At 36.7% G+C, this 12,791-nt stretch overlaps 1 protein-coding gene across 1 annotated transcript in view; it reads left to right on the top strand.

Moving 5' to 3' along the window:
- The window catches only part of egl (Egl_like_exo domain-containing protein), a 133,423-nt gene extending 120,929 nt beyond the window's left edge, over positions 1–12,494 (top strand). The window contains exons 10-11 of the mRNA XM_071594368.1: positions 2,636–2,820; positions 9,054–12,494. Coding sequence (XP_071450469.1) covers positions 2,636–2,820; positions 9,054–9,439 — 571 coding nt within the window. The 3' untranslated portion in view covers positions 9,440–12,494. The remainder of the gene's footprint in view (positions 1–2,635; positions 2,821–9,053) is intronic.
- Positions 12,495–12,791: the final 297 nt, after the last annotated feature.

Raw genomic sequence — 12,791 nt, forward strand, 5'->3', positions numbered from 1 at the left:
AATTCCAGTTTTAAGAATAGGGATAACATTAGCGGATTTCCATTGGGGGGGGAAAGTACCGAGGGAAAAGCAGCGATTTAATAAGAGGCTTAAGGGAAGAGAGAGGGAGGAAGCGCAGTTGCGTACAAATATAGGACTTATGCCATCGGGGCCAGGGGAGCGACGGAGGGGGATCTTACAAAGGAATTTAAAAACCTCCCGGGAATCGGTTTGGATTTGGGATAAAGAGTAGCAACAACTTGGAGTGAGGGAAAGATCGCTAGAGACGGGAGGGTTAAAAGCAGGAGTCAGACATTCCGTGAAGAATTTCAGAAATAAGTTCGGTCTTTCAGGTCCCACAGCTTTAGCATTGCCATAAGAAACAGCAACGGGAATCTGCGGGCGATTACGACGACGATTGACAAACGACCAGAATTTTTTTGGGTCAGATGTGATGGACGATGATAGCCTTAGTGTATATTCTTCGTAGTCGCGACGGATGAGTTTTGGAAAAGCGACGTAATTCGATGAAAGAACGCCGAGTGTTCTCGTTCGGAAAATTTTTATACAGGTACCAAGCGCGCTTTTTGTTACCCAGAAGGTGCACAGTGTCCGGCTTAAACCACGACGGGAATTTCTTTGACTTGGGTTTCACAAGAGGGACGAAATCTTTTATCACACTTTCAATAACAAGGTAAAGGAAGTCCACCCCTTCTTCAGGAGACAAAGCGGTAAGCACACCCCAGGGGAGAAGGTCGAGGCAGCGATTAACGTCCTCCCAGCGGACCTTCGACCAGGCAGGGAAAGGCTTCATGGGGGCAGGGGGATCCCCGCGGAGTTTCCGGGAACCTCTAATGCGGAAAACTGCATCCAGAGACTCGTGGTCAGAGTTGAAAATATTCCTTCCCGGGGTAAGAGCCTCAGGGGGAACGGACGAGAGGAGAAGGTCCAGGGTTGCCAGGTTTCGGGTGCGTTGGGTGCAGTATTGCGAAAGTTGTAGAGCACTTATAAAATGTTCAATGAAGAATTCGTCGTGACCATTGAGAGGGGTACCATGCGTTGGGGTGTCCCATTGAATGGATAAATTAAAGTCACCAACTAAAATAATTGGACCAAGATTAATAGTTTTAAACACAGAATCAAGACAGTTTTCGAGAACCGAGATATCACTGCTTGGGGGACGGTAAAAACAGCCAACAAAGATTTTATTATTAATGCAATTGTTAGGAATAATTTCTTGTTGTTTTTGGTAATGCCATGAACCACATACAAGTGCTCTCAGTAATGCATAATTGTGTGGCTAATAGTAGATGAATTATGTAGGTCACTGAATAACAGTTAACTTTATTGAACTGGTTTCATTGAGACATAGTCTATTGGTAATATTAGTCTCACTCGTGTGTACAGGGTACGGTGCAAAAGTCCTAAAAAATTAAGTAGTTCTTCCAAATAATTTTTTAATTACAAAAATGAAAATGTTGTGTATTCAATATATCCCCCACTTTTTGAATGACGGCTTCTATTCTTGGTCTGAAGCATTTGCAGGCCTTTTTTAATGTGCCACGGTTCATATTGGCGAATGTTATAATAATGGCTTTCAATGAATTGTAATCTGGGCTATTTGAAGCCTAGGATTCTTTTGACCTAAACATCGACGTTGTCCCATGACCAATTTTGCACCAAATGTATGTGCTGGCACACCATGCTGCTGGGAAACGTGCAGGCTTCTAGATGACACAGTTTCCATCCACGACTTCTACATTTGTCCGAACAGGCAATTAAACTTCTTTGTTGATATTTTCCCTTGGAATGTGTTGAAGAGATGTGGTGGCATGACATCAACCTCACTGGGCACAGCTCCCTTCATGTGAACATTCATTGGAAATTTCATCCTGGAAACTACGGAGAGATCTTCAGGGTCGTGGGCAAGTCAGTGGTCATTTATAAGATTGATTTCAACATCCAAAGTAAAGCACTTTTTGTCAGAAAAAAATTGATTTGTCCAGCAGCTTTGTTTTTTAAGGAATGTGTAAGTAGGCTGCAACGCTTAACTCCCTGTGCCCTGGTGGCTTCGGAAAACATCTTTCTTATTTTAATGTTTTAAAACTTGTTGCAGAGTTCCTCCTTGATAATTCAATGCATAGTCTTTTCACTCCCACGGACTACCAACGACATTTTTCGGATAGATTGCTCTGAATCCTCAAAAATGAGCTCCTTAGTCCATGTTCGGAGTCCTGACAAAGTGCTCCTTCATATCAGTTTTCCTCGCCACATGTCAGATTTTTCTGATTCAATATACTTTGCAACAACATATCATATGGCATCAATTTCAAGTACCTGGAGAACCAAATAATTTCTTTCACCCGAGTCACCAACTCGTACCCTTTCAATAATCGCTGTTCTTTGGTGATACTCCGCTCTTGTTCTCAGCATTGTAACTATTTTGAGGTTATGACTGTTCTGGACATAGGCCAAGGTTATTTGGACTACAATGGTGACCTTTCCATGTGGTATAAAATGGCAGGAATTACAACTTGAACAGAACGAAAATAAATCTGGCCACACCTGTCATACTGCTGTACTTTCCCCATTGAATTCTCTATTGTAATTTTCTCATTTTCAGTTCAAGTAAGTGTGTTTCATTCTTTTATTTAAGGGATTCCAAATCAGGTGATGGAGATGAAGATGATGATGAGGATGATGATGAAGAAGACAATAGTGAGGACGGTGTTGTTGGTGGTGGGGGTGGCACTGCCAATGGTGACAGTGAATATCCAAGCCTTGACAGCATGGCCAGTGGCAGTGGGAAGGGATCACCTGACAGTTTGCCCCTACTCAAAGGTACTAATTATTGCAAATCTTTCTTGAATATTTAGGTTGAAGGGCGTTCCTTAGGTGGTTAGGTAAGGTAACAGGTGATTGGTTATCTAGAAGGAACAATTTAAATTCCAAAATTTCATGAATATCTGACTTTTTAGTTTTTTCCAAAAAGTAGGGATGGGAAAGGGTTTCCCAAAAAAAAAGATTACTTCAGGAACTTTTTCTTACTGATTTTGTATTCGAATTTAATCATCTCTTTGCAGTTGAACATTATTTTGATCAACCCAGAAGAATACTTAATGCTTTATGTGAGTGTAATCATTCCAAAGGACTGCTGTAGTTGGCATGCTCTATCATGTGAAGAACTGGAGATAGAAATGTTTCAGTGGAGAATTATGAAAATCATTTAGATTTGCAATTGATCTAGTGTTATCAAGACAAGGTGTTGCAGTTATTGTAGAGCAGATTGGAAAAAAATGTGTGAAAGGTATGGGATGAGCATCAGTTTTAACAAAACAAAGCTTATGCTGTTTTCAAGAAGGAGGAGAATCAAATTAAATATTGAAATAGGAGATCATAAACTTGAGCAGGTGGAACGGTTTACCTTTCTTGGAAGTGTTATGACCCAAGATGGTCAACATATTAGGGACAAAAGAAGAAGAATTGCATTGGGCAAAGAAGCAATCACCAGAAGGAGGGATTGGATGACGAAGACATTAAGTAAGGATGTGAAGAAAAGGGCATAGGCTGGTCAAAGCTAATATGGAGTGTGATTTTGGGCAGCATAGAAACATGATCATTGAAGCATGTTGAAAGGCATAGATCTGAGGCTTGAAGTGTGGGTGTGGAGAATGATGGAGAAAGCAAAATGGATAGGAAGGATAACAAACAATTAAGTGCTAGGTATGGTAGGGGAGAAGAGAGGATTGTTGGGGAAAATCCAAAGCAGGCAGGAAAGATGAATGCAGAGTGTTTTGATTGAGAATGGGATGTTGAATGCTGTAAGGAATAGGATAATGTGAGGCAAGCGAGGATGGGGTAGAGATGAGATAGAGATATTGCATGAAATGAAGGGAGGGAAGGTATGTGGAATTGAAGAAGGCTTTATTGTATTGTTGGATATCAAGTTGTGTTTATTTTTAGGTAAGGAGAGAAATGTATTGATCTACCATTAATTACTCAGTGTCCAATCAGAACCTACCTTAAAAGGTAGAATATCAATAATTATTATTATTATTAAAAAATCTTGTTGCGATTAGGCAATTTTCAAGTCTGGTCTAAGGTCTTTCTTACAATGCACATACGTGCATTCACAAGTAGAACAGATATGAGGCAAAATGCTGTTATATAGTACACAATGACACTTTAAGATTACCAACTGCACCTTTACCATCACACAAGGGCTAGATTCACCCCATACCTTCAACTGTCCGTTGCCACACTCCATCCATCATCACACACTCTTCAATTTCACGTACCATTCAAAATCACACACCATTCACGCATCATCCACTTTTGCAATACAACTTCTCACGCCGTCCACCCCATCTGCAAATAATATTTTAATAAGTACAATAGGGGGATCGAGATGGTATGGGGGCTCATGTACTGGCTTCCCACCCAGAGGGCCTGGGTTCAAATCCTGGCAGTGTTGAATATTTTTCAGAGGTATCTCGATCCCTCCTTGAGGTGCTTTGTGGAGAGCACTTTGAGTGAGTACGCCATCCATCGAATGGGACGTTAAGCTGCGGACCCCTTGGCACCTTTCGTAAAGAGTAGGCTAATGCCGACGCTGGGTTTTTCTCCACCCTACATCCTTTCCTGTCCATCCCATATGGCGCAAATGATCTCAGCTGTCAGTCGCCTCCCCTAAATACTACTACTTTAAGTAGAATAGTATAATAATTACTCTTCAATGACGTTTATCCCCCAGTGGCTACTTTGCACTTATTCTTAAAACTCCTAAAATTGGATGGAAAGGGCTAAAACAATCCTCTGAATGTATTCAGTGATTCTTTTTTCCATTATTTTGCAAATAATTGATTTTATGCTTACTGGTCTATAATTCTCAGCTATTGTTTTATCCCCTTTCTTGAAAATTGGTTTAATGTTTGCTTTTTTCCAATCATTAGGCCAGGCATCATTATTTAAAGTTACCTTGAAGAGATGACTTGGGTACAAAGCTATTGTGGTATCACCCAGTTTCTATTTGTAGAGGATATTTAAGCCCTCACCTTCAATTTTACCATCTATACCGTGCACACCCATGGGTCTCCTTGTAGAGCCACTGGGCAATGCCTTGCTCAGTACACATCCTGTCATTCCTCACCATATCCCATCTTCCTGAACATGTAGTATCCTCCGCTTCCGGTCCCTCCTTCAATTCTTCTTCTTCTGACAGACTCTTTTGTGGACTCTCTCCCATTGAATGAGACTGTCAATGTTCCTCAATATTTTCTTTCAGGCAGTTTCTATTATCTCACGTTTTGGTTTCCTGATCCATATATATTTAGTATCTCCATTATTTCCACTACTCATAGACAGCTTCTACATCTTCAATGCATGTACGCATGTAAACTGCAACAGCAATTGTGTGCTTCATTTAATTTCTACCCTAGCCATAATGATCCTTTCGTAGTAGATCTGAGTGTGTTTCACTCTTAGTCCAAAACTCTTTCAAAATATGATACCAGCTTATTTACTTCCATTAATGAAATCGTATGAATATTTTGTTGTCACTCCATAAGTCTCTTCAATAGGCTATTTCCTTTCACTTTTCCCAAAAATTTATAGGTTCACTCAACTTTCATCCTCTGTATTTTCAAGCTTTTTTTGTGATTTGGCATTCCAGCCACCAATTCCTACTAACATTGCAAGCAGCACACTTGATTTTCTGTCATCTACTAGATATTTTAGATTCAATCAGAGCCTTCCAAAGAACTGATTATCTAATTTACCTCCAGAACTTGTTAAGGTTTCATAGGGTGCTTATTGTTAAATAAAAATAAGGGAACTTAAAAACGTGCTGTTTCTCAGGATAATTAGGTGATGGTTTCCCCTGCACATCACAGTGGTAGTAACCTTCACTCATATGGATGCAGGCTGTCCATATGAGTGCTGTCTTCTTCCAATTTATTGGTAGTGGCCCCTGGGCAAGTCACAGCACTTTCTTAAGAATTTTTATGTCATATTTCCTGGCCTATAAGATTAACTCTTTAATTCCAAAATTTGCTCTAAAATTAGCTTGTGTTATATCGGCCAAGAGTTTAAGGGTGTAACGTCAACCTATAAGACAAGCCAATTTACCAGAAAATACTTACTACCAAGTATTTTTTTCACATCAGGCATTGAAAATTGTTACCTTCATGCCAAATTTTGATAATATCACTGTTTTGAGTCATTAGTGAGCAATAGAGTTTTAATATTTCCTTTAAAGTGCTTCCTAAAATAATTCATAAATAAATCGTAATTAATACAATGTAGTGTATTTAATTATATCTCACATGTGGTATATTCAAAGTTTTCTGGCTTAATTTTGTGGGAATCCATTATCACTGAAGTAAAAATACCAATATACCTTTCCTATCAATTTTATTCGGTACAACTAGTTCCGATGCGTCGGTGTCATCCTCTGGTGCCTGAGGATGATGCCAATGCATCAAAACTAGTTATACCAAATAAAATTGAGTGGAAAGATACATTGGTGTTTGTCCTTCAGTGACTTACATTTGGTGCTGCTGCAAAACTTACACACATTGTTAACAGGGATGTCACCCCTCTGCTAATACATTGTATTTAACTTGATAAAATAAGTGTAGCATAAAAAGTTAAAATTAAAATAACATTATGAGTCTAAAGAGGGAAGATTGTCGTACAGTATTGCATTTAAACTTGAAGGCGTGGATTACACTTCAGAATACAGAAACGGGGCAGCTGAAGGGCATTTTAGTCCACCTCTGACTGATATGATACGAGAATGAAGGAAGCAGCAGATGGATTTAGCTAATGCAGATATGAGTTAAAAAATTTACATTCATGTGCCCCTAAATGGCCAAATTTTGGGGAACATGTTTTTGGGGCTGGATAATAAATCACAGGAGGTGTACTGTTTCAACAAAAACAATTCTATTAAAGTGAGAAAAGTATCGATAGGTATGTCTATTGCCAATTTTTCCAGGACAACAATATGATATGAGAGATTCATGATGGGAAATGGTTTGTTTATACATACTAGAGTTGCAATCACATGAAAACTGCCGCTTGAATACAAAAGATGGGTGCAAATAATAATGAAGTGTTATGATGTCACACTGACTAGAAGAATGAAACGGCCATTGATTTCTTGTGTTTGGAATTGCTTGAATAAGTCCTGGCAGAAAGTTAAAAGTATATTATTATGACTTATTGAGAATGTGCAAATTAGCAATGTGTGATAGATGGAAGTGAAGGTGGCCATGAGGGGTATGAGGAAAAGTGACCACTCAAGTGATAATAACTGAAGAAATGATTTTTACAGCAGTGATGACAAATTTCTGGGATTCTATGACAGTTAATTGTTGATATATGTGTAGCTGCTAATTTTAAATGTAACCTTTTAATTTTCTTCATATTTCATGTTAAAATTAAAATACTTTGATCCTTTTCTGCCTAATCCAAGTATTTTTCGCCAATTGTAACTTGAAAAACCAGTATGCATCTTATGCATCAGGCACTATGGCATTGTTATTATAAAGATCTCTTATTCCTCCTAAAATTGTGCAAATTGTTTCAAAATATGCAGGTTATTATTGCAATTAAATGTAAGTCCATTAGGTTTATTCATATTGTTTTGATGGTCATTCAATAAGGAAAGATACAAATGCTCTCATTTTAAAATTATGCGATGAATCTTTACCATTTTTTCAGGAATGTTAGTTTGCAACCTTGGGATAAGCTCTGATCAGCTGTTTGATTATTTAGTGTCAGCATAACATCAAAATCTTCAGTTCACCATTGTAAGTCAACAAGAAGATTGCACGTTAGAAGGGCAGCACTGTCAATAGATTTTTTGTTACAGAAGGTGTAAAACCAAGTGAAATGCTTTCTAGAATGTTGATGCCATAGGGAAAAGTTGTATGAACTCGGAGAATATGAACAAGTGGGTTGATCAGTTTAAAAGTGGCCAAAAAAGAGTGGGTGATGAACTCAGAAAAGGACGTCCAGGTGAAGTTAGTAGTCGTTGGAATCGAGAATCAACAGACTTATTCGCGATAATAGAAGAATTTCTGTTGAAATGATAGCTAAGAAAGTTCAAGCAAGTATAGAAGCACATGTGCGAGATGGATTCCCAGGCAGCTTAATGGTGCTCATAAAGAATCGAGACTTTCTATTTGTCAAGACTTATAGCAACAAAGTTTGATTGAAGGAGATGATTTTTTTGAAATAGTAGTGCCTTGTGACAAGGTCTGGATTCATCACTATGATCCTGAGACCAAAAGACAGCGTATGGAGTGGCAACATGCCAGCTCTCCTAGTACAATCTTCTAGTGGACTTTCCATGGTGAACTGAAGACTGAGGTTGTGTTGACATAAACTAATTGAACAGATGATCAGAGCTTATAATAATAGTAATTGTAATAATATACTTTATTCATCTTATAATCATATTCAGATATGGTAGATGTCATTTTTCACATTTGTAGAATTTGTTACATATATTGCGACTTTTTATAGGAACATACAGTTGTTCATAGATAATATACCATACAGCCCCATATACAATCACATAAAATACTTGTATTGAAAATATTTGTATACATAGACCTAATATTCTACTCACACTAGACCTTATAGTTTTAGGCTAGTAAAGTCGAGCTCAAAATACTCCTCTATTGAGTATAAAGGATTGGAGATGAGCCAATCATGCAGCACCCTGCGGAATACCATATTGCGGGCTGACTTTACAGAATTTGGAAGCATGTTAAACAATTTGATAGGTAGACCTTCAACTTTGTAAGTCCCCCTGAGGTTGCCATCTAACTTGCCTGAAAAAATGGTATATATGCATTCAATAGTTTTAAAATGAGAGCATTTATCTCTCTACTTATTGAATGACCCTTGTATTATTCATGTCATGACTTTGAATCTGGGAAGCTGAAAAAAGATGTATTAAAGGAGAAAAGTGGTGAAGGGATTAATAGTCGATGATGGATGAATGTATTGACTCTCCTTCAAACCGAGAATGATTATTATTCAGTTCTGTGTTTGCTTTGCAGGTGGCACCACTTTGACTGAGTCTATGCAACTAGTCGATGAGATATTATCAGACAATCGTTTGGACCGCACGGAGCGGATTGAGAGACTAGAGGCTGTGCTTTCATCAGCAGTTAGTCTCACAGTGGGTCCTGGAAATGGAACAGACTCGTCGTCCTCCCCTTTACTTTCAAATTCACCTGCATTGCAAATGTGCCATTGCAGCTGCCACCTCAATGGTGAAAAGGAGAAGCAGAAGAGCCTGGATGAAAAGCTGTTAGCCAAGCGTGACTGTGTTTCAGCATCGTGCCAAACACTTTCAACTGGTGATATAGTGATAACTAGGATCTATTTCACGGAGGAGGAGCGAGAGAAACGGGAGAAAGGGTTGGCAGCCTCCAAGAAATGACTATATTTCTTGTCGTGATCTAAGTAAAAAAAAGTTTGCTCACCTGTATCTCATAGCTCATTAATTGATCTGCCCTTTTGATAAGCTCTGTTACTCAGTGAATGAATCCCAGGGAATGTTTATCTACATGAGGATTTCTGATGAAATATGAAGAGTTTTAAATTTGTAGATGTTAGGGCCTCTACCTTTAGTGCAAGACTCACTGTCCAATGCTGATGTCCCTATTGTGAAAAATTTTTTTTGCCGTTGAAATTGATGGTACTAACTCAAACATTTATGTTAGTATGTGTTTAAAAATATGACGCTTAATCATAAAATGTACATTGTTATGAGGTGTTTATATATTGTAGTAAAAACTCTCAGTGACTTATAGATTTGGTATTATTGCACGAGGAGAATGATGAAAATGTACTGAAAATGCATGTGATTTGCTACTGAGCAGGACCAAAATTTATGACCAATTATGTGGTTTTTTCGGTGATCATATCTAATGAAATAGTTTAGATAAAAAGAAGAAAATACTAAGATTCTAAATCACGCTTCAGGAAATTAGCTTATTAAGAATTCATATGTAATCTCTGGGCACAATCATTCTGGCTTTTGTGTTAGTCATTTGATATGGATTGCTTAGATTATGAGTTTTAACTCCCTCCCTCACAAGCATAAAGGTTAATCTGGTTAGAAGGTGAAAAATATGTACAAAGAATTTTTGTTCATTGGTCTCAAATTAATTTAAAAACATAGGGGTTGATAGAAACATTTTTTAGCCTATTTCAGGAGGTGGTAATTATGTACAAAAAATAGGATTGTGTTCATTGATTCCAGGTGAGACCATTAACATAAGTTCCTTAAATGGGAAAGAGTTTTATGTACAAATATTGGGATTCTTGTATCTTTCCTAAACAACACTTATGACTGCAAAAGTAAGATCTAAATGTATCAATGGGATGCACATATCTTTCCTTAGCAATACTAAGAACTGAAAATTTGATATTTAAATATACTAAGACGTGCACTGTGGAGGAGAATCAAGTATTATGAAAGTACTTAAGTGGGTGAATTGCCCATTAATATTTTTTTTATTATAGAACCGACGACATTCGAGTAGATTATTTCCCTGCAAATATTTGCTAGCCATTACTTTATCCCCTGGTATTACAGGTGTTGTTTTAATATTTTTTTTTTGTTTAGACTGTTTTAACAAGCTCCTTGTAAAAATTGTCAACTATACAATGTTAGGCAGCTATATGGATTTTAATCATGTATACTTGTAAGCTCTTTTATGGGTAATAGAACGTTTGCACTTCATTAAGACTTCAGTGTTGGACACTGGGTTTTCTCTGGGTAAATGGCCTGACTGTTTTTTTTTTAGATAATTCCTATTGAATGTTATTGATGCGCCTGAGAAATGTATGGCAAATGTTATGATCTTAGGTGCTCAAATTCCCTATTGATGTATATGTCCCTATGGTGCTTATTAGTGCTCACAAGACTGGCCAGATATGAATATCTGATGGTACTTTGTGCCTGCTTTTACATATTTTTTCCTCTGATACAGTGATATAGGATTTTAAGGAGGGAAATAGATAAAAATTGATGACAAGTATAAAGGAGATTTGATGTTATAAAATATGAACTTGAAATCCCTCAGTTATTTTGGATTTCCTTTACATTTTTGTTCTTGTCAAACTTCCCTGGGTTTAAAAAAAACCTCAAATTGCTTAGATATATACTGTTATATGATGGAAACACAGACAGCTCTGCTACATTTTACGTAAAGTATGAATTTTTAGTTTTGTGTTGTTGTTAATAGCATGAGAAAATTTTACACTTTTAACCTTAACATTACTGTCAATTTTTTAGAATAAGATTAATTTGAATCTGGAATTTCAAAGGACTCTTATTTTAACTTATTTATTCAGTATTTCCAGTATATATGCATTAATTATGTTTGCTATGGCGAGAGCTTTTGCTTCTTTAACAGTAATAAAGGCAGTATTCAAATAGGTTTCTAACAGATTGAGTAATATTGGCAATTTTTAATAATGAGAAATTACTTGACAATAACTATGCAATACATTTGTAGAGGACCTAAATCATGAAATTAAATGTAAGTGATAACTCATTATCTACTGTTGCTTGGCTTCCACTTGAATAGCAATATTAAATTATATGAATTGCGAATACATGCTCTTTCAAATCTTGGCAAAAGCCAATTATTTAACTAATAAGCATGAAATTGTTTATAATGCAGTTTTGAAGCTACAAATTCCAGTGATGGTTGTATGATTTACAATATTGTAGTGACCATGTTGGATGAGCATTTTTTTATTGTCATTTGTTGTAGATTGGTTTATAAATTGCTTTTAGATAATTTGATGAACCAATGTTTTTACTTATGGTAAACCAACATTTTGGGTAAGAACTGCAACATATCTGATCTTGCATTTTTATTATTTTGAAAATGTTAAATCCTTGTTGTGGTTTATTTATTAGGCAATTATATTAATGTTGTAGCAGTTGTTAACCAAAGTTTATTATTATAGCTATATTTTTACTTTTTTACCCCCAAAAACTCCCTGACATACTAGTTTAGTATGAACCAGGTGCAAGTTTTCTTCATATGTTACATACCTTAGTTAATTTAGTATGCATTTTGGATGTATGGAAATATGTTCAAGCATGCATATAGGTGGTTTATTATTTATTTCCATTAGGAGTTATGTTGTTAATTAATTTGTATATATTGGTGTATGTTGCCATGCCCATGCATGGTTCACTGCACCTTATTTTTTATTTTTGGGTATAACATCTCTCTAAATTCAACTTGTATTTTCTGTCAGGACCAAACTGCATAGTTGTGGAATATTATAGGAGGATTGGTTTGTGGGGGAAATTTCACCGGTTATTATGTTTATACTAGCAATAACAATGTCCTAGACCTCAAATACTAAGAACCCATAAGGAACAAAATATGTATTTTATGGCACTGTTAATCTTTGATAAAAAGATTATAAAATACTGTGCTAAAGCAAGTGTAAATAAAAATGTGCGAATACAGTTATCATGGTGTTTTAAATTCCCTATGGTCTTCCTTATTCATTGGATTTTTTTTATTTTCTCATGAGTCTGAGGAGAGGGGGATAATTTGTCTCTCTGAATTGATCGGTGATGCTGTTGTTTTTTTAACCACCTTGACTAAAGTCATTTTTCTCCTGAAGATACTGTGGTTTTACTCCTTCAAAATTTCCATACGGAATGCATAGTAATGTGGTCATTTAAAAAATTTATAGTTTGCATAAATTCTCTACCTCACATTATGATCAAATTTGAACCAGGTGAATAAGAAGTC

The sequence above is a fragment of the Hetaerina americana genome, unplaced genomic scaffold (assembly GCF_022747635.1).
Source record: "Hetaerina americana unplaced genomic scaffold, ioHetAmer1.1.p SCAF_6, whole genome shotgun sequence".
Lineage (NCBI taxonomy): Eukaryota > Metazoa > Arthropoda > Insecta > Odonata > Calopterygidae > Hetaerina > Hetaerina americana.